This window comes from Procambarus clarkii, chromosome 48 (assembly GCF_040958095.1).
Source record: "Procambarus clarkii isolate CNS0578487 chromosome 48, FALCON_Pclarkii_2.0, whole genome shotgun sequence".
NCBI classification, from domain to species: domain Eukaryota; kingdom Metazoa; phylum Arthropoda; class Malacostraca; order Decapoda; family Cambaridae; genus Procambarus; species Procambarus clarkii.
In genome coordinates, this window is record NC_091197.1 from 5,330,843 (window position 1) to 5,354,001 (window position 23,159).

At 41.2% G+C, this 23,159-nt stretch overlaps 2 protein-coding genes across 2 annotated transcripts in view; one reads left to right on the forward strand and one right to left on the reverse strand.

The window, feature by feature from the left end:
• Nucleotides 1-4,057, forward strand: part of rod (rough deal) — a 76,169-nt gene extending 72,112 nt beyond the window's left edge. The window contains exon 30 of the mRNA XM_045752777.2: nucleotides 535-4,057. Within this exon, the coding sequence (XP_045608733.2) occupies nucleotides 535-558 (24 nt within the window). The 3' untranslated portion in view covers nucleotides 559-4,057. The remainder of the gene's footprint in view (nucleotides 1-534) is intronic.
• Nucleotides 4,058-4,194: 137 nt separating this feature from the next.
• On the reverse strand, nucleotides 4,195-18,100 carry Mtap (Methylthioadenosine phosphorylase). Its single transcript, XM_045752778.2, has 8 exons — nucleotides 17,947-18,100; nucleotides 13,172-13,317; nucleotides 11,502-11,669; nucleotides 10,784-10,935; nucleotides 8,115-8,218; nucleotides 5,985-6,103; nucleotides 5,759-5,849; nucleotides 4,195-4,416 (listed from the first exon to the last, which is right to left on the reverse strand). Exons 1-8 carry the CDS (start codon nucleotides 17,959-17,961, stop codon nucleotides 4,381-4,383), a joined length of 831 nt encoding a protein of 276 aa, XP_045608734.2. The 5' UTR covers nucleotides 17,962-18,100; the 3' UTR covers nucleotides 4,195-4,380.
• Between the last annotated feature and the right edge of the window lie 5,059 nt (nucleotides 18,101-23,159).

The window sequence follows — 23,159 nt, forward strand, 5'->3', positions numbered from 1 at the left end:
CTTTTTCTCTGCATGGAACCACCAGCTTTCATTGTGCTTGTGGCACTACTGCTTAGTCAGGAGGCCTTTGCTTCAGTAACAATGTCTGAACTGGAGTCAGTGCTATTTCAGTTATTTATTCATTTGAATTGCAGTCCTTCACATGCTGTTCAGGTCAGACGGTGTCATGTTGGCTTCCACGGGGCTGAAATGACCCTGCTCTCTGCCCACATCCAATACCCTTACCAACAATCTCTCAAGCCTTCCTGCCAATCCTTTCTCGACTATCCACCAATATTTATGTTTCAAATTTAATTATTTGTACCATCACCTGTATGGAAGGCAGGTAGCAGACATGTTATCAGATTTAGTAATTTCAAAGGTGATCGATGAAGGTGGTATGTGACGATTTTAAAGACAAATTTTTACGTAAATACAAAAATATTTTAGGCTTCGTAGAAAAAATTGAAATGCAGAAAGGGAGAAGGGGTACCTAGTTCTGATTATATGAAAATTTCAGTGGCTTACTATTTAATATTTACTTCTCCATTTCAGGATCTTTTGGAGTGTCTTCAGTAGTTTCCATCACCTGTAAATGACTGTCATGCAGGTGATCTGAGAAACAAGATTGTAAACAATTAAAGATATCTTAAGTAATGACCAAGATTTAGTGCCATGAAACGTATATATTGGCTGGTTATAAACAATATTTATTCAAATACAATTACTGGTATAAGGTATTTCAAGTAGTGTTCTTCCTAGTTCAAATTATTTACCCATGATCATAATAAAAAATTTCACCACAAAATTTAATGTTCTTCTCCTATTATCATATTATCATAGTCTGGTGACTAATCAAATATGGGGGGACAAATTACCCTAAGTGGAAGGTCAATATTTCATGTACCTACACCTGACCTTTATTAAAGCTAATTCTGTAAGTTATTATAGGGTGTTTACAAACCAAGACCTGTTACTCTGCTGCATGTTATTTAAGTTTAACCACATAAATTTATTATGAATTGATTCTGGAGGTGTATATTATATACTATACTTTTCAGTAGTGCTATAGTCACACAAGCCCTGTTAAGAATGATGCTTTGACTTAGCAGAGAAACTTAAGTGTCTGCAGTGATCCAGAGGGCAGTGAAATGTGACCACAAAGCCCCTCTTCTGGTTGAAGGTGAGGAGTGAGACTAAGGTGTCCCAGGTGGCTTCTTACCACCTGTGTCTGTGTGCATGGTAACCCATGTACTCCACCTGCAAGTTGAGGGCTTAAGGCACTACACACCCTAGAGGAAGGAACACTGGTGGGGTGACAGGGGTAAAACTGGTAGTTCAGTGAGGGTTCAGCCAAATCTATGCTGACTTATTCCGGTTAGGGATAAATGGGCATTCAAAGGCCTAGGGTTATCTTGGATGTTAAGTTAACCTCACCTTGTTGAGCTGTGTGGTGGATATAATATACCTTCGGCACATGAGGGGGAGGTGGTGACTAGGCCTACATGTGTTCTACTCCTTGAGCTACATAGTCCTCCTAGCTCGGTGCCTTTTTTTTTTTTATAATTACCAGTACTTCACTGGAAAATCCCCTAGGGACCACCACTTATTACATCGAACTACAAAGCATGGGCACTCCTATAGCATGACTGGGCCAAGATTGTGATTCTGCATCTTAAGGTATCGACTTATCAGTCTATTCTTATCAGTATTTATGGGAAGTAGTTGAAGAAATAAGTTGTCACATAAATAACTGTTGCCTCGGGCAGAAATGCTAACCTTGACGTGCTTGACCACCACTAGATGACAGCCAAGGTCACCCCAGGGTCCTGGTTACCCATCTACCTCATTAGGCAGAAGATAACCAGCAACTGGAGGAACAAACTAGGACAGCTAGTTGTGGACACAGGAACAACAGCCAACAGAGGGAAACCTTGACAAAGAACTAGACCAGACCACAACCTGCACAGAATGTAAAAAGGGCACCAGGAGCAAGAAAAATGGAGGTTCAAGATATTTTCTGAAGAAGGGCCTGGGAGGGAAGACATAAACAGACCCAAAATTGGGGCCCAATTGCTTTGTCCAAAACCAAGGAGAGGCGACCATAAAACCTGCAGAACTGGGCATGCTGAGACATCCAGGACCCACAGTCACAGGAGCCATACAAACACACCAGAGCTGGAGTAAAATGAATTTTAGAAAACTCATTTGTCTAACAGTTAAGATCAAATTGATTGTACTGTATTTTATTTTGTGTAATCACATAAAGAGATACTCATTATAAAAGATCCATCACAATGAAATGAAAGAAAGCCTTGCTGAATTAAGGGATATTTGAACAGACATGCTACAAGTAGGATGACAAAAGAACACCAAGAATAAAGTAGACTATAGAAGGACATTTTTTATTGATGGGCTTTATGAAATCATAATGTAGAGAAATTTCGTTTAGTGTATACACTTATCTTTACTGCCAAAAAGACCTTAGTAAAGCTTTATCAAAAGCCCTTATGGGTTGAATGTTACATAATCATCCTGGCTTGATGCCTTTTGATACGTACTTACATGCTAAACAGCATTATCAATAAAATCTACTTCATGTTTCTCTACCTCGTGTTTTCTGCATATGTCAATGTCCAGCTGATAAAGCATAAATTGCCTAGTTAAAATGGTATTAACAGCTCAAGATGGTTGAACAACTTGCTGTTTTTGTTCCAGAAAATTACATGTTGCTCGTCTTGGCTTCTGCAGGCGAGTTACTCTTTAGGGGGAGCTTCATACAGTTCACTTGTCTGGTTGTGTGATTTGGTAGTTAGTGTAGTTCAGTTTTTGGATACAAAGAGATTTTGAAGTGTCATTACCCCCTTTCATCTAGCAATAAATAAGTACACAGGAGTTAGGCAACTCTTGTGGGCTGCATCCTGCAAAGGTCAAAAAGAATCTTTTATGTCACTGGATATTTAAAAGGTGCTAAATATCATTCAGGTTGTCAATGACAAAAGGACACAAGGTGGGCAATATAAAAGGTATCAAAGTCATCAAGAATTTGATAGAGGTACATCAGGAAATCATGACAAGTCTTAAAAATCAGGACATTCTACAAGAAAGTGTATGATTGCAAGTGGGACAATGCCATTAGGACAAGGAGCAGAGCAGTATATTATTGAGTGAGTGCAAGTTAAGTGTCTTTTACGGTGGTGGGGGAAGGCAAAGGAGAGAGGTCACCTTTATGAGTGAACAGTTTAGTTGTAATTTCAGACCAATGACCTTGACAACAGTTGTGGATTGCAGAATGAATGACTGGGTAGAAATCTGAACAAGTAATTTCTTTTTGGAGAAATAGGATAACTGTGATAGTCCTCCTTAGCATTGGAGATCTATTGCAATACTGAATGAGCGTATGGTCTTGGTGTCCTTATGTTCATTAAAGGTAACACCAATATGGCTGGAAGCCAAGCAAAATTCAATTTTCTTAAATCTGCTAGATAAGAAACGGCCAGTATTGGATATCGATCACCACAGGATGCAGAGGGTTAAATGACTCCAGAGCCATGAGGGCACTGCAAGTCAAACACAATAACAAAGCATGGCACAAACGAGTGAGGATGTTGCAAAGACCATGCAAGGTAGTGAAGGTAACAGTAATCCTTAGAGACAGGATGCCAGTTTCAATATACAGTATAAGCTCTGGGTGCAGGATGAGAGTCAAGGCGTAACCCAGTACAGTATCATCAAAACAATGACGACTCGAGGCAGAAGAAAAGGGAGGAACCATAATTGAATTTAGACAGCATGAGTGAGGAGTGTGTGAGAGAGAAAATGTGTGTGGGGGGGCTCCCAGCGGGTGGTGCAATGACCCAAAAGGTTACCCTACATGGATCTCCTCCATACATACTACACCCGGAAAGGGGAGGAGGAGGGCACTGGCCCCAGGGAGTCATACATGACCCCCTTCACCATAACGGGGAGACCATTGAGGGGGGAGAACCTCAATAAGCTTAAATGGCTTTCTGTCCTCAACAGGAACAATACTGTGAAATAATGTAGTCTAGACAGGTTATTAAAGGCTGGAAATTATTATACTGTTTTATTCTATCTAATATTTCATTATTTGTGTATGTATATTTTATTTATTTATATATATATATATATATATATATATATATATATATATATATATATATATATATATATATATATATATATATATAAAAAAATTTGCAATGTAATTTATTTTAAAATGGTTAAAATGTTCATACAGAAAGTCCCGAGTGATATACAGCACACGCGAGGAATAAGGTCACCACAGGTGCTCTACGACAACTCGTGTAGTCCTTTGTGGCTGTCACAAAATAAGTCAATTTCTAAAATAATTAAAATTCAGGTCTTTCTTTTGAGGAGTCAGTGTGGCATCATAACGTTGCTCTGAACACTCTTCTGTAAAGAAAGAAACATTGTCATTATCCTCCTCTGTGATGAGCACTCTGTGCTTACATTAAAAATATCTCAAACCACACTTCATTTTCCTAAATATGAATGCTCTTTATTGCAAATTTTTATCCATTATCTATGATTTGTAATAATGTTTATTTTAAACTATATGCTCATGTATATTAAATTGTCAATTAAATACAAATGATTTACTGTCCATCTCAACTAAAAAGATTTAAGTAGAGAACATTTGTTAATATTACAGTTTATTTCCAGTGTACTAAAAAAACCAGCGTTGAATGTAATGAAACACCATTTTCTGGGTGAGACCCGGGGGTTCCCTGGAACTATACCGAGCTGGTGTGTATATATTACACCGTGGCAACAGTCAATTGAAGGAGTTCTAGGCCTACCGGGGACCAGAGCCAGAACCTGGGCTACCTTGAGGCTACCTTGAGGTGCTTCCAGGGCTTAGTGTCCCCGCGGCCCGGTCGTCGACCAGGCCTCCTGGTTGCTGGACTGATCAACCAGGCTGTTAGACGCGGCTGCTCGCAGCCTGACGTATGAGTCACAGCCTGGTTGATCAGGTATCCTTTGGAGGTGCTTATCCAGTTCTCTCTTGAATACTGTGAGGGGTTTGCCAGTTATGCCCCTTATGTGTAGTGGAAGCGTGTTGAACAGTCTCGGGCCTCTGATGTTGATAGAGTTCTCTCTCAGAGTACCTGTTGCACCTCTGCTTTTCAACGGGGGTATTCTGCACATCCTGCCATGTCTTCTGGTCTCATGTGGTGTTATTTCTGTGTGCAGGTTTGGGACCTTTCTGTGTGCAGGTTTGGGACCAGCCCCTCAATTGGGCCCCCTCAAGTGAGGCACGAGGAGCAATGGCCTAAAGACACCCCTGTGTAATTGGTGGCAGTCTTTGTCTGCCATCTACCAGGTCAGGCACCCAGAAAGGTAGGAATCTCAAAACAAACTACTGCTGGTCAAAAATTGAAAACCAAAAGCCAAACTAGCAAACAGAACTCCCCAATCAAAACCAAGGAAACAAACATGATGTCACCGCAACCGCCCCGCATACGTCTGCGCAACCTCCCCCTTCCCCGGGAGGGAGACGGGGAGGGGAGGCAGACATCCATGCTGGCCACTCTCCTCAGTTCAGAGGCCGAGTATGAAAAATGTGAAAAACCATTGCTCCTCGTGCCTCTCTTGAGGGGGCCAGGTTCTGGTTCTGGTCCCCGGTAAGCCTAGAACTCCTTCGATTGATTGTTTCCACGGCCTAATATATACACTTCAGCCCATTTTTCCGGGGAGCCAAAGGGGCTCTCCACAAAAGAAGTTATTATTTTACCTTGAGAGCTTCAATCCTGTCAGTCCAATCTTCCTCTGCAATCTTAGCCACTGCCTTCTTTAGTACCAATGTTGCCTTTCCAACATTGGATCTAAAAATAAAATAAAATAAAAAATTAGTCATGAAGAATAAAAAATTAGTCATGAAAATTATATGTTTCCATTAGCAGCAGACTTTCTATACTGAATGTTAATAATTAATAGAAGAATTTGCATTAGATACTTACTTAAAGACTTTCATAACATTTTCTACAGATACAGGCTCCTCTCCTGCCTTCCAGCAGTCATAGTCTGTTGCCATAGCAATTGCTGCATATCTCAAGCCAAGTTCTCGGGCAAGGACAACCTTTAATTAATTCAACAGTGTTAATGTGTTGCTGCAATGAAGTCAGGGGATAATTTCTGCTGGAAAGTTAAGAGAACGTTAACATTTTAATTTCACTCCTAATCCGGATTTTAGAATTCCTTACATTTTGTCCATACTGTACTCTGTATCACCACATTTTCAGATTTCTCATAACAATGATAGAAAACAAAAGTGTGCATATTTCCAGTACACAACCAGTATAAACAATGATATTGCAATTTAATATTTAAACAATGACAAAAACCTGAATTTTTTTATTTAGATTACTGAAGGTCATCCAAATTTTGGCTGGCAACAGTACAATAGTTTAGGAATTGCCCAACTTGTGACTGGGTTACAATATATCCATCTATACATGACTTAAAAAAGTTGTACCATTGAGGCCAATGCCTCAATGGTACAACACCCGTTGTTTCATGTTCTGTCTTGTGTTGAAAGTTTGTTTTCACCTCATCCAAAACTGTTGTAACATATCACCTCACCCAAATGCAGGTATAAAATCGAAGATGTTTAGGCTCTGTTCAGTTATAGTTGTGTGTGTGTAAACTAAAGTCTTTGAAAATGTAATAAGTTTTACGAAACGCGCTCAAGTGTCACGTCAGACTAGAAATAAAAATGAATTTTGGAGAATTGATTTTTCAGTTACCATCAACAGTGAAGAAAAATATAAGAAACAATGAGAAAATTCGTGTTAGAATTATTAATCTTACTTTTTCGGTCATATTTAATAATAATAATAATAATAATAATAATAATAATAATAATAATAATAATAATAAAAATAATAAAAATAATAATATATATATATATATATATATATATATATATATATATATATATATATATATATATATATATATATATATATATATATATATATATATATATAATCTATCTATCTATCAGTCTCTCTCTCTCCATCCGTCTTTGGGAACGGATTAAATTTGAAAACGGAAGTACCACTGTACTTACAAGTAACAGAACAGAATAAAATAAATAGAACAATTTATGAAAAGTTAATGGCAAGCAATTTTATTTAAGCAGGCCCCCTGAAAATCATAGGCCCATACCAACTGGCCGCCCACCTTTTCTGGCCTGCATATATTCCATGGTTGCTCTAGTATTTATATTCCAAGGTTGCTCGAAATAATGAAATTATAGACTCAGTGGCCGTCATTTCATCTCCACAGACTTCACGGGAGCCAGCCAAACCCCCCCCCCCCACCCCTTAACTCTTGCACTGCCTCCAATAACGATCTGCAATCTTGCAAAGTAACAATTGTTGGCACATTTTTCCTATGTTCAGGGCATAGTCTTTAACAATACTGTATAGGAAGATAAAAACCCTAGTTTCCATGTTTTTAATATTATTTTTATGTAAGCATGCAAGCCAGTCCTCATATATATAACCCTTGCACAATGCAAGGGTTAAATTGGGCAGACCACAACTAGGCTATGACAATCCTTCCCCTCCCACCCTGCAGAGTGGGAGGGGAAGGACTAATGCATACATAAGGACAAGGAATTGCAATTGGGTGAGGTTAACCACAAAGAATCTGGAGCCAGATTCACAAAGCAGTTACGCAACCACTTACGAACCTGTCCATCTTTCCTCAATCTTTGACGGCTTTGTTTACAATTATTAAACAGTTTACAAGCATGAAAACTTCCCATTCAACTGTTGTTATTGTTATAAACATCCTCATGGTGCTTCGGAGCTCATTAACTCTTTAATAATTGTAACCAAAGCTGTCAAAGATTGAGGAAAGATGTACAGGTTCGTAAGTGCTTGCGTAACTGCTTCGTGAATCTGACCCCTGGACTCCAACCTTGGACGGACGGACGGACAGACAGACAGACACACACACACACACACTCTTAGAGATACATACAGATATGCAGTATATTAATTGATAATTTAATAAAGTCAGTTCCAGACAAGATACCCATAATATATACTAAATAGCACACAAACTTTCATAAAACAAACCTCGGGAATTGTTGTCATGTTAATAACATCACCTTTCCACAGACGGAACACATGGCTCTCTGCTTTACTACTGAATCTAGGACCTTCAATAGTCACAACTGTACCTAAAATGCCAATGAATTGCAATTAAAACCTTTTCACCTACATTATGACATCATTAAATAGAGATTATAGTAAAAAAAGGAAATGGGGTCTAGTACATAACATGGCACAGTAGACTGTATATAAATGGGGTCTGGTACATAACATGGCACAGTAGACTGTATATAAATGGGGTCTGGTACATAACATGGCACAGTAGACTGTATATAAATGGGGTCTGGTACATAACATGGCACAGTAGACTGTATATAAATGGGGTCTGGTACATAACATGGCACAGTAGACTGTATATAAATGGGGTCTGGTACATAACATGGCACAGTAGACTGTATGTGCTGCTGTAACACAGGACGTAGTATCGGCTCTCTTTGTCCTTTACAACACCCGTAATTAACTTACTTAAACTTAATTCCAAGGACCCCAGAGCTAACTCACCCGAGTCCCACGCCATGCAGTCTTAGCTGCTCGATCAGCTAAGATTCTATAGCCACGTGACGTCATACCAGGCTTGCTAGCCAACTCAAGGGATCTCTTTACGCCGCCACCACCAGACCAGTAACCAAAGCTGTCAATTGATCGGGGTCTGACCCAATTAATTAATCATTTAACCCTTGGGGCTTAATCCCCAAATTACTTGGAAAAGGGGGATGAATTTACGTTAAGTGTGGGAATTACTCAAACAAAACAAAGGGATATATTTGCTCTTAAACTTTGCTAGGCTTGCGACCAAAATAAACCCAGACTCGTGGAGACCACATGGCAAGGACCATCACATGTAAAATCATTCATGGAAATACTCAAAAATGCGAAACGAGAAAATCTTAACAGTTTATTATCAAAAGCTAAGAAATATAAAATAATTGGAAACACTCCCTAGCTATCAGTCCCTAAAAGAACTTAGTTTCCTACAGAGGCAGACATAAGATTACTCTACTAAACTTCACTGCAACTTTTACCTTAATCTAAGGAGACCAGCCGATGGAGTGCTGATCTCTGGAAAGGTTAGAATGGTTGACCTCTTCAGTTGCTGTTCCAAACCACACTGATCTCGCCTAGTTCTCCTCACAACCGAGGCTGAGTATTACTCCGCCAGGTTTAATAAATTTACTACGCAGGGTTAAATTGAACAACTAATCTATTGTACTGAACAACCCAGATGGTTGAATTCTTATTAAACTGATGGTAATGGTACAGGCATCTTAGGGAAGGCTATTTCCAATTGCAATATTCACTAGAGATCTGAATTTTGTACTTTGTAAATTAAATAATATGGAGGGTTTTGATGTCCTCTGGACCCAGGGTAGTTAAGATTCTTCCACTTCCGAGGCTAGTCCCCTCCTTATTGACGTCACTGTAGGTGACTTGCTCATTATTCCAACAATTGAGAAATTTCTAGGTACTGGAGCACGTATATTATTGAATACAATATTAATGAAAACTTTAATTTCTCTAAATTACTGAATTTTAACAAAAGATGGAGTCTTAGAAGTACAAGGGGATGAAGGGGGGGGGGGAGAGATGAGCCTCTTACTGACGACGCCCTGACCTGGTCGATGTTGCCACCTGCACCAGTCAGCTAATCTTGAACTAAAGAGATTTGATTCTTTACTCATACGTGATAACTTAATTACATGTTTGATATAAGAGGTTATTAATTAGTTACTTTAATACCCGAATTACTCCAAACGTGATACTTTACAACCAAGGAGAGCTGGCGACCCTGTTTCTACAGGCCTGTTCTAATCCCCGAGGAAGTGACCTTCCACAGCTAGTCAGGTACAAACTCACGTCTGACTCCAACTCTTTAAGTGTAAGGACACGTGGTTCCCTGTAATATTCATGCCAGATCTATAATAAGTGATTTCTACAACAAACTAGTTTGTTACACTGCTTCCCTAAAATACATGACAAACACCCAAGTGTTAAATTTAATGCAATCACTCAATTTTGAAATATCTATACTATAAATACTATAACAATCATGATGCAAATCATCCATTGTAGCTGTACTACTGATGCACGCCACCAGCAGCTCCACGACTGGTGCAAGCCGCCGCCACCAGCAGCTCCATGGCTGGTTTAAGCCGCCGCCACCAGCAGCTCCACGACTAGTGCAAGCCGCCGCCACCAGCAGCTCCACGACTGGTGTAAGCCGCCGCCACCAGCAGCTCCACGACTGGTGCAAGCCACCGCCACCAGCAGCTCCACGGCTGGTGTAAGCCGCCACCACCAGCAGCTCCACGGCTGGTGCAAGCCGCCGCCACCAGCAGCTCCACGGCTGGTGCAAGCCGCCGTCAACAGCAGCTCCACGACTGGTGCAAGCCGCCAACAGCTGCACGACTGGAGCAAGCCATTAACAGCAGCTCCACTACTGGTGCAAGCTGCCCACTCCACGACTGGTGCAAGCCGCTAACAGCTGCACGACTGGTGCAAGCCGCTAACAGCTGCACGACTGGTGCAAGCCATTTACCACCACCAAATCCAACAATTAACTTAACTAATCCAAAACTATTAAACCATATACATTTCTGTACTTGGAATAATAACTGCAGCAAAATGAAACTAACCTTTAGGATGCACTTTGTAACCCAATTCGTTGCAGGTGTCTACAAGAATTTTTCGAGTATCTGTACAGAATGGGCTATCCATTGGTAGATGAAGAATCCCTGGTAGATGTCCTTCCTCCCCATCGTGGAATGTCTGCACACGCTTTGTCGTCCTAGCAGGAAAACACGTGTAAAACACAACATAATAATAACAAGCATATTGTTCAAAGCTTCCAATATAAACTATTGTTTTATTACTGTTGATCAAGGGAGGTATCCCTCACTGACAGACTATGAAGTATTCATAAAGATATAATTACCCTCTTCCCCTCCCCTTTGAGTCAAATGCCCCTTAATAAAATGCTCGGTGCATCCAATTCCTTTTGACTTCACTAATCTTACGTCTTTCTTCTCTGGTAATGGCAACAAGAACAACACCTAGGAAGTACTAGTATTGAATATTTTGTGGCATAGATGATACATACTTGCTGACATATGGCTCTGATCCTGCCTAGTGTAGTTATAGTAGACTTGTCTGTATTGTACTCTTGTATTTCAAGTAAAGAAACTTCAATTCAAGTGCATTACTGCCGTACAGATGCTTTAATCTATTTGGTCTGGTCAATAACTGTGTGGGTGATCATATGGCCATATTCTCATCCCTGAATAGGAGGACCTCAACATTCCAATTCAGAGATTCTTATCCCCAATAAGGTAATTTTTGTTAGTTATAACTTACCTATCAATGAATTGGTCCAGTATTACAAAATCACCTGGCTTAATGTCCTCCTGGAGCGAGCCACAGGCTGTAGACACAATAACATGCGTGCACCCTTTCTCGTTTAAGGCCCAAATATTGGCTCTGTAGTTGACGTTGGTGGGCATTATGCTGTGCTTTTTTCCATGCCTAAAGGTATAAACAAAGCAGTTTTGAAATAAATATAACTGGCAACAAATTATTATTTATCACGATATTACACAAGATAATACAGTACTGTAAAAAGTTAATATTTAGAGAGATCCTATACATGATGTATATGTATAGGATTATGAGTATGTATCATGACCTATTCATAATGAATAGGTCATGATTATGAGACATTCAATTTTGAAAATATCTCATGTACTGTTGGATACTGAAGCACACATTCACTAGTTAGGTACCAGCATATGACAGTAGCAGTGAAATCAAACAAAAAAACAAACAAAATAATCACACCATTTACAAAACATTCATGGGAGTGTCCAATGGTCATTTTGGCTACAATTAATCTTCTAGTCAGGGGACTGGAAGCTTTTAATAGCAATCTTCACACTTAACCACAGGAATGAACCTGGTAAATGGCATCTTAATAGTACCAAGTACTGCATTTCATATACTGTAAACTCTCGATATGCATTTGGCCCTATGTTCCTTGTAAACCTAGTGTAGAGTGGACTTTATGTGAGAAAGAGAGATCAGGTTCCAGAACTCAAAGTATTCCACTTTTTAAATAAAATACTTGGTTTTGTGCATGTTAAATTACTATACAGTACAATCTTTAATTGTACTGGATGTTTAGTTCAAAGAGTGAGGCAAAAATGTAATCCAAAACTGCACATATGTAAGACACTTGTCTAACCATGAGGAAAAGTCACTTTCACCATTTGGCACAACTAGGAGGTAGAGACCTGCAAGATGGAATTTCCACCTAAACAGCAGGACACCAATTATAACTTGTGTTTCATGAAAAGCCTTGCACACATGTGGAAAATTTATGTACAATCAACTTTGTCCTTTAAAATGTCCAGATAATTCGGTCATGGGTAAATTTGACCATGCATCCCCTAGAACTTAGGTCTTGAAAGAAATCTGCATACCCATGAATTTGAGTTCTTCAAAATGGAGCAGATAAAAGGTCAATAGTACAACTTAATATTCAAATAGGCAAATGAACAAATCCGAACCTTTATGCCTCACATACACAATAACTTTGCTCATCTTAGATGTGATCATACAGTACCTATCTGTCACAAAAATATCTCATTACTTAATAAAAGCCTCCACTTTCCAGCCCAAAATACAATACATAACTACCAAATGTTTGAGGTTTTCACAATTATGCAAGAATACTGTATAATAAAAACTGTAAAACACAAGAAATACAGAAGCAAACAACTTAATTTTGTGCATTATTCAACAAAAAACTATTCACATAACATCACATAATTTGTGAATGTGTTTTATATACATATGTAGTACATATGTACTATGTACATATGTAGTAGTTAGTAGTACAGTACTTGAAAACATTTTAGGTAACATTATACCTATGAGATAATGTATCAATACAATACACACTGGTTAAATCAATGTAGGTATAGTTCACACAGTTACTGCATTAGTGACAATTAACTACATGTTCTTACCTGGCCAACAAGACACACGGAACATCGCCAATTTTTCCTTCCACCAAGACATCAGATGGGGCGCCATATGGAGTCTCGACAACACTTTCTCTTGAGACTTCAAATAATTCTGGATTGTTGAGGCCTGAGCCCCCAATGATTCCAATCTGAGAGACAGTATTAATGAATGAGATCTTCTTCCAATCACTCAAACATAATTCTGGCCACAGTGGCCTTTATATAATTAAAGAGGACTGTGTGTACATACAGTCTATCATGGAATTTAAGATAAGGTAATTATTGGAGAAAGTGGTAAGCCAGCACATGAGGACTGAGTGAAGGAACAGTCTCCAACCTAAACTTAGCTGAGTGGCCACCATTCCTAGGGGCCTTGATGAGGAAAGGAAGGCAGCAGCTTTTCAAAGGTCTTTCCATTATTCCTGGAAATTTTTTTCTCCCTATAACATTTACCAAAGAGGGTTAGAAGGCGGCCCTACCTGAAGCATGACCATCGTCATACCAACTAATCCAAATAGATGAACTATACAGTACACAGTATTTAAGTACAGTACAGTAACAAGACACAATTAAAGATAACCTAGTTCATAAATGGGGCAGCAGTAGTAGCAAATGCTCCAGTAAACAGTTGCTCTCTGAAGAAATAGAACAGCTTGGTCATACAGCACATGATGTTACAAAATTACTTTTCTATTTTTCTTTTCCTTATTGTGTGTAGGCCTAAAATACTATGGATGTATAGATTCACTTATACCAGAGGGAGATAAATACATACTGTGCATACATTATACTGTACACCTAGGTGAGTACAGCATATGTACTCAATCCAACAGCTCAATAATAATGAAAATACTCTATAAAACCTGCCAAACATTTTACAGAAGCCTTACTCAAGATAAATATTGTGCAAAGTATATAATAATAATTCATTGTGCAACTACTAACCCCACCTAGGATACAACCTTACAACAAGCTGATTAACTCCTGAGTACCTACTTACTGCTAGGTGAACAGATATATTAGGTGAAAGGAAATGTGCCCAACCATTTCTGTCCCGCCTGGGATTTGAACGCATAATTCTCGATTGTGCATCGAGAACAAACTCGACTGTATTACTTGGACCCTAAACATCATGGAACAGTATATCATGGTAGTGGAGTATTGAAGGACATTGCTGATAACTAAATCAAGCAAAAGAGCAACAAAGTCAAATATGTACAGAGAAGGATGAAAAAGTTAATCCCAGGAATTAGAAACCTCCCTTATGACAAGAACTGAAGAAGGTTTAATTTACATTCTCTACAAAAGCAAAGAATAAAGAATGATAACAGTATACAAATGAATAGATAATAGCCATAATAGCAATACTGATAAGGTTCTGTGGCACATTGGTAAGTGCAGTCAGGTCACAGCAGAAAGGCCAGGTTCGAATCCCACATAAGTGTTTGGGCAGCATTTCCTTTCACCTAATACCTCTGTTCAATTAGTAATTGGTATGTATCTGGGATTTAGGCCTAACCAATCAATATACTGTATGTGGTTTTAACAATTAGAAAATGTGCTTCTTTGAAACCTGTGTACAAATTTACCACACCCAACAAGACATGATTGTATCCCCACAATTTGTACTGTCCTTATTAGATCTGTAGAAAGCAGACGTGTATGAACACAGAACACACTGCTTGTGGTAGGTTTTTATGATAGATAAGGAACAGATCCCGGAGTGTGCATCACAAGACTAACCCCAATTGCTGTTTGCAAGCAAGGGCTTCTCTTATCCAAGTACCCCCTGCCTGCCTTTCCATCATATGGAATGAGGTATGGTCAAATCGTACACAACAGGCTTCAACAAAGTTTTTTTTTTTCATTTTCAAAACTGTATTATTAGGTAAGAATACATTAGCTTAGGTTAAGCTGTGTTAAGAGCAGTTGGGTTAGGTTAAGTAGGTTTTAAATTCCACTGGTAAATCATCTTTCCACTGGTAAATCATTCCATCTGGTAAATCAGCCTAACGACCTCTAACCTACCTATATACCTGAATATGATTTCAAACAAAATTAAAAATTAGAAAACAAGCTTTGTCAAAAGGCCTGTGTAAATTTGACTACCCATACTATGAAATAGTACAGTACTGAAAAAGGTCCCTGGAGTTAAAACTGACACCACGACCTCGTGCACAGTACATTTCCTGTGTCGGGCCAAGCCGGGCCAGTTTATGAGAAAATCAGTGGGAGCCACGAGGGGGACTTTAACCCACACACTTGGTACTTGCAAGCCCATGCCCTAAACCACTACAGTACTGTACTGATTTTTTCATTGATACATCACATTACTGCAATTTCATTGTGCAAGCCAGTTTATGTTAGTTTAGGATACAGGAGGTTTGTTTAAATACTGTACTGTATGTATGTATCCTGGGTTCATATTCTGGCCGGGGAGGATTTACTGGGCGCAAATCCTTAACTGTAGCCTCTGTTGAACTCAACAGTAAAATGGGTACTTGGTTGTTAAACGATTCTTCGCGGGGGTTATATTCAGGGAACATAGGATTAAGGACTTGCCCGAAATGCTACGCTTACTTGTGGTTGGACAAGAATATAACAACTCTTGTATATATAAATTAAAAAAAAATGAATGTGGCTTCTTGTCCAATTCTGCTGGGTTAACATTATGTACTAAATCTTTTTATTTATATAAAAGTACAGTACATACATGAAACAATGGGGAACTTGTAGTCAAGAAATATATATTACCCAAGGCCACAAATACGCACAGCAATTCAGGTACTGTATACCATGAAAATAATTAGATTTATTTAAAAAGTTTAATGGTGTAATATTTAAAATTAAATGAGAAGTTAAAAAAATTTAATTCTGCTTAAGATATTTAGCAACACTTGACATTTTTTATATGATATTTAGAAACTGCATTTGTTTGCAAAGTACAAACTATTTGTCGCAAAATAACTGCTGAAAATGAAAATAAAATACAGTTCTGTATTTACAATATGAAAGACTTGTTTGAAGATTTCCGCCAGGCATACTACCGGAAATTTTAGCTATTTAGCCAATTCTGCCGAGTTGTGTAAGTATAAGGAGAGCATAGGTGCCTGTAACCTTCCCACCCCCATGCACAAACTGGCTGTGGGGTACATCACCAAATTAATATTGTATGTAACTAGCTCAACTAAGATGCTCTCACATCTTGTGTTAGGGCTTCTTGCAGTCAGTGATGTTAGTTTGATGAAAAGTGAAGATTGTGGCATCATTCCTGTGCCGGCATATTATGTAACTACCTTACCTTTCACATCTAATCAAAAATTCATCTTGGATACAAATATTCATGGATATTCAGAATGGAAACAACAGTTGAGCAGAGGAGTTGCAGAATCTGTGATGAGTGATGGACACTACCTGAGAGAATGTGAACATCTAAGTCATTAGAAATATGTGTAGAATAATAAACCCCACATTGTTTGAGTTAGGAAAACACTTTCTCAAATATAAACACTGTTCTTAAAAGATCCACCCCATTTTGCACCCGCAAGATAGCGTAAGATTTTAAGGGTTGACAGATGTTAATCTTCTTGTTTGAAGAGCTGTTCATTTGAGACAGTTAAGCAAGTCCCAGCTGTGTCTGGGTACAAGTGACAGGATGAACAACCCAGCAGGTTTTCTTCCTATTGAGGAGTGTTGTACATGTTACTATGCCCGAAATGCTGCGCGTACTAGTGGCTTTACTAGTGGCAAGTGTAAACACTATGCTATGGTGGAGTGTCCACTCACAGGATGAGTGGCACTGCCCAATACTGTCACTATGGCGGGTGCCCACTCACAAGATGAGTGACGTTGCCCGATAAACTCGCCCCTCGGGGCAAAATTAAAAAAAAATTAAAAAAAAAAATGTAGGGTCCAGTTCCTGAGCCCATTATGTACTTCTACTACCACTCCTAGGATGTGACTGTGGTGAAGTGTGGGGTCCCCTAGGGCAAGGTGTGGGGTCCCCTAGGACGAGGTGTGGGGTCCCCTAGGACGAGGTGTGGGGTCCCCTAGGACGAGGTGTGCGGTCCCCTAGGACGAGGTGTGGGGTCCCCTAGGACGAGGTGTGGGGTCCCCTAGGACGAGGTGTGGGGTCCCCTAGGGCGAGGTGTGGGGTCCCTGCGGCAAAGTATGGGGTCCCCCTAGGGCGAGGTGTGGGGGTCCCCTAGGGCAAGGTGTGGGGTCTCCTAGGGCAAGGTGTGGGGTCCCCTAGGGCGAGCTGTGGGGTCCCCTAGGGCGAGCTGAGGGGTCCCCTAGGGCGAGCTGAGGGGTCCCCTAGGGCAAGGTGTGGGGTCCCCTAGGGCGAGGTGTGGAGTCCCCTAGGACGCGGTGTGGGATCCCCCTAGGGCGAGGTGTGGGATCCCCTAGGGTGAGGTGTGGGGTCCTCTAGGGTGAGGTGTGGGGTCCTCTAGGGCGAGGTGTGGGGTCTCCTAGGACGAGGTGGGTCCCCTAGGGCGAGGTGTGGGGTCCCCTAGGGCGAGGTATGGGGTCCCCTAGGGCAAGCTGTGGGGTCCCCTAGGGCAACGTGTGGAGTCCCATGGGGTGAGGAGTGGCCCCCCCCTGTGACAATGTGTGGGGTCCCCTAGGGCGAGGTGTGGGGTCCCCTAGGGCGAGGTGTGGGGTCCCCTAGGGCGAGGTGTGGGGTCCCCTAGGGCGAGGTGTGGCCCCGCACAAGAGGCAGCACAAGCCAGCTTGACTACGCAGGAGCACCAGGGGACTACACAGGAGCAGCAACACACCTTGACAGGAGACATGATGAGTGATGAGTGTGCACGCGCCTCGGGGTCCTCCTCTTGCTGCGGCCAGGCTTCCCACACCAGATGACTCGGATAACTCCAAGGAGCGCGGTTTACAAATACAAATTACAAACTTATTACGGTATATATATATTGTTATTCTAGGATGTATTAGCTTAGGTTAGGCTGTGTTGGGTTTGGTTAGGTTGAGCTAGGTTGAGCTAGGTTGAGCTAGGTTGAGCTAGGTTAAGTTAGGTTAAGTTAGGGAGGGTTCAAAACCCGTTGGCGAACGGTCTTGTGTATGATGTGACCCGTGTCCCCTCACCAGGCGGCGCAAGGCAGGTCACATCGTACAAAAGATGATTCGCTAAGAGATTTTGAAACCTATTTATTTATTTATATATTTATTTACATATAAAAAGGTACATTGGGTTTGTGAGGACACAAACATGGTGCTAACATTCTTATAAAGCCACTAGTACGCGCAGCGTTTCGAGAAGGTCCTTAATCTAACAGATAATTTAAATAGGTAAATTCTAGCAAAATTTATAACATGATAACAGGTACATTACAAGAAAAAAATGAGATGAGAGAGATTAGTAGGTATATTAAAGCAAATCGGCTGCTCTCATTGATTGCATTGACAGCTTGATTGGTAATTTAACAGAGGTTAATAGGCACAATACAGCATATTGATAGCACATATAAGAAGACAGCAATGACAACATACTTTAGCCACGTTGTGACTGCATAGGTGAGTGAGTACACACACACACACACACCCTCTTAGAGGGCGGATCTTCTCATATCTCTCTTCTTCCTGCTCTGGGAATTCTCATTATCTGCCGATGTAGACCTGACCAAATGTAAACTGTGTCAACAAAATTATTCGCACACCCTCCGTCACTATGTGATGGAGTGCGAAAAGATACGTGAATTTAGAGGCAATTCTCTAACCAATGTTCCAGCGATGTGTAAATATTTCATTCAAAATGATCTGCTACCAGAAATTTTAGCCAAATATCCCCAGTTTGCTAACTGTAGGTAGTAACTGAATGATTGTAACCTATCCACCGCTGCCCACTGGAAGGGGGGCGGTGTGCAGGACAAACATATCAATTGTGACACTAGCTCTCCACATATGTCAGTTGCTTATTTTAGAAACTGTACTTGAGGTCGATCTCGAACACATTGTTGATGTGACGACTTATATTGAATTTTGTAACTAGCTCATCAAGACTAACTTGCTTAGCTAAATGAATTGTGGGGTTCAGTCCCTAAGCCCATTATGTGCCTCTGTAACCCTTTCCACTACCGCCCACGGGATGATTGATTGATTAAGATTAAGCCACCCAAAAGGTGGCACGGGCATGAATAGCCCGTAAGTGGTGGCCCTTTTAAGCCATTACCAGTATCAAGAGCTGATACTGGAGATCTGTGGAGGTGCGAATGCACCCTGCATGATGGGAGATGTCTCCCATATGAATGTGTTAAGATGAAGATGAAGCCACCCAAAAGGTGGCACGGGCATAAATAGCCCGTAAGTGGTGGCCATTTTAAGCCATTACCAGTATCAAGAGCTGATACTGGAGATCTATGGAGGTGCAAATGCACCCTGCATGACGGGAGATGTCTCCCTTGTGAATGTGTTAAGATAAAAATGAAGCCACCCAAAAGGTGGCACGGGCATGAATAGCTCGTAAGTGGTGGCACTTTTGAGCCATCGCCAGTATTAATAGATGATACTGGAGATCTGTGGAGGTGCGTCTGCACCCAGCGTGACGGGAGATGTCTCCCGTGCCCCCACGGGATGGGTACGGGGTGCATAATAAATGAACTAAACTAAAAAAAAAACTGCTAAACTCCTCCCACTCCTTCCATCACCTGAGGGAGGGAGGGAATTCCACATCTCTTCCACACTAATTCCACTCCTCCCATATTACTCCTCCCACTATTCATCAACATTCTCTCATTCGCTCTATCACACAAAAGGGGAGGAGCTACCTTCTACATACTTTAACCCCTTGACGCCGACGAGCGTGCGCACCACCTGGGCACCTGTCGCAACCATTTACAAAATGGTGCAATATGGTTGCACCATTTTGCTATTGCACATACAACATTTACGCTAGTCGTAGGCTTAAATCTCCCTACTCCCTCCCCCACAGCTGCCACATAAACAAATACTTCCCGGGGAAAACAACAGCAGCCCAGTTGTTATGAGTAACATAAAAGTAATGTACACAATGCAGATGGAATTGCTAATAAAGGAACAGAGTGGCAGAATTACAACCACACGTGATCTTATATCAGAAATGAAACTGACAAGCATTATAGGAAACGCCATCTTCCCAGGACGGTATCAAGTAATAAGGAGAGATGGGGTGCACAGAAGGGGAGGTTGTGCAGCTCTGCTGTTACAGCTACACTGCAGCTTTGAAGAACTAAAATTAGCAAAGAGAGTTAACCAGCAAGAGTATATACTAAGAATAGCAACATTGGGAGGCGTGAAGATAGTGGAGCAGTGGTTTATATTCCCCCATTAAATAGTAGAAGACCTACGGAAGAATACGACAATTGCAATGAGAATTGTCTAAAGGCAATGGAAAAAGGAGTCACAGTTGTAAGGGAAACTAGAGCTAAAAATCCTAATATTGGGAACTTTAACCCAAGAGAAATAGACTGGATAAATAGGGATCCCAACAAGGGGTGATGACGCATGGAGAGCAGACATGGCAGACAAATACTTCTTAACGTCACAGAACTAACAAGCGTATGAGGAGACGACCTACTAGCAACACTAGACTTGGTGTTTTCCCAAAATGAAGCCGATGTTGATAAAATAGATTATAACATGCCTCTCAGAGCTAACGATCAAGCAGTGACACGCTTGATTTCACAGTGGAGCTGAAGGAATTGGTTATATAAGAAATCCATTGAAGAAGAAAAGATATTACAGATTCGGGGACGACAACAGGATAAGGGACTTTCTGCGAGAAATACACTGGGAAAGTGAAATAGAAGGGAAGACAGCACACGAGATGATGTTCATTGCTGGGAAATGTGCCGAGACAACGGAACAATTCATACCTCTCAAGAAGGAAGTGGATGAAAAAGTAAAGTAAACGCCTGGTTCAATAGATAATGCAGAGAAGCTAAAGAAAGTACAAAAACGACTGGAAAAGGTACAGAGAAACGAGAACAAACAACAGAAAGGCACAAAAAAGAACAAGGAATGAATACACCCAGATTAAGAGAGAAGCCAAAAGGTAATTTGAAAATGACTTTGCTGTAAAAGCTAAGGAACAGCCGAAGCTTTCTAGGGCCATGAAAGGAGAAAAACGCAAGTGAGAGATTATGTATTCAGATTAAAAAAACAAATGGGGAGCTCTAAATGATAAGGAGGTATGTGAGGAGCGCTACAAGCGAAAAATTTCAGTTCTTTACATTGGAACCAGGAGAACAAGATTCCAAGCTGAAAGGCCAGAGGAAATAATGGATGGCATTGTAGTCGCTGTGGAAGAGGCAAACAAAATTGTGTTAGGACTTTTGGACAATGGAGTCGGACCTAATCTCATCAAGGCTGCTTAGGGAGGCTATAGAAGTACTGTGCCATTCGTTGTCTAAAATTTTTAATAAAACGCTTGACACAAGAAGTCTCCCAGATGTCTGGAAAACGGCAAACATAATCCCAATATTCAAAAAGGAGGACAGATGGGAAGTCACTAAATTACAGACCAGTTTCATTGACAAATACTCGTTGTAAAGTGCCAGAGAAAGTAATCAGGGCAAGAATAGTGAAGCATGTTGAGTAGATTGTCTTTGTGACAAAAATCATGGATTTAGAAATGGAAATCGTGCCTATAAAACTTGATTGAGTTTGACGACAATGTTACTAAAATAAGGCAGGAAAATGAAGGCTGGGACGACTGTATTTTCTAGTGTCAAAAGGCATTTGACAATGTTGCCCCTTGAAACACTGTTATATAGAATGGAACACCCTGCTGGGATAACTGAGAAAACACTGAACTGGATCAGGGAGTAACTGAAGGACAGAAAGTAGAGTCACAGTCAGATAGGAAGTTTCAAGTTCGAGGAATGTAACAAGTGACCCACACCAGAACCAGCGTCCACCAGGGCGTTCCAGTTGACCCACACCAGAACCAGCGTCCACCAGGGCGTTCCAGTTGACCCACACCAGAACCAGCGTCCACCAGGGAGTTCCAGTTGACCCACACCAGAACCAGCGTCCACCAGGGCGTTCCAGTTGACCCACACCAGAACCAGCGTCCACCAGGGCGTTCCAGTTGACCAACACCAGAACCAGCGTCCACCAGGGCGTTCCAGTTGACCCACACCAGAACCAGCGTCCACCAGGGCGTTCCAGTTGACCAACACCAGAACCAGCGTCCACCAGGGCGTCCCAGTTGACCCACACCAGAACCAGTGTCCACCAGAGTGTCCCAGTTAACCCACACAAGAACCAGTGTCCACCAGTCCACCAGGGTATCCCAAGTGTCCCACACCAGAGCCAGCGTCCACCAGGGTGTCCTAGGTGACCCACACCAGAGCCAGCGTCCATCAGGGTGTCCCAGGTGACCCACACCAAAACCAGCGTCCACCAGGGTGTCCCACAAGAGAGCCAACATGTCACGTCACAGTGGATGAGCTTCCAGTTCACTCCGAAGGTTGCCATCGACTGTATTAAAATATTCGACCACGTAACCTTACCTTTATCTTATAACACGCTTATAACATTTATATTATATTATATATATATATATATATATATATATATATATATATATATATATATATATATATATATATATATATATATATATATATATATATATATATAAAATGTTAAGCAGGAAAATGTTTGGTGAGTGTTGGAAACCTGTGTTTAAGCTGGAGTATTTCCACAGAGTTAACCATGACTGTTGAGAAGAAGAGAGAAAGTGTAGGAGGGTCCAGGAAGACCTGGCACCACAGTCACCTCTGGCCTCCCTCCCGCACGCCAGTCCTCGTCGTCACCTCTGGCCTCCCTCCCGCACGCCAGTCCTCGTCGTCGCCTCTGGCCTCCCTCCCGCACGCCAGTCCTCGTCGTCGCCTCTGGCCTCCCTCCCGCACGCCAGTCCTCGTCGTCGCCTCTGGCCTCCCTCCCGCAAGCCAGTCCTCGTCGTCGCCTCTGGCCTAAAACACGCCAGCCCTCG

Coding starts and splice junctions, on each gene's coding strand:
- Mtap (XM_045752778.2), bottom strand. Junction 8,219..10,783: donor TTACAAAGTGCATCCTAAAG/GTTAGTTTCATT, acceptor TTGGCATTTTAG/GTACAGTTGTGACTATTGAA. Junction 5,850..5,984: donor AATGTTATGAAAGTCTTTAA/GTAAGTATCTAA, acceptor TTTTATTTTTAG/ATCCAATGTTGGAAAGGCAA.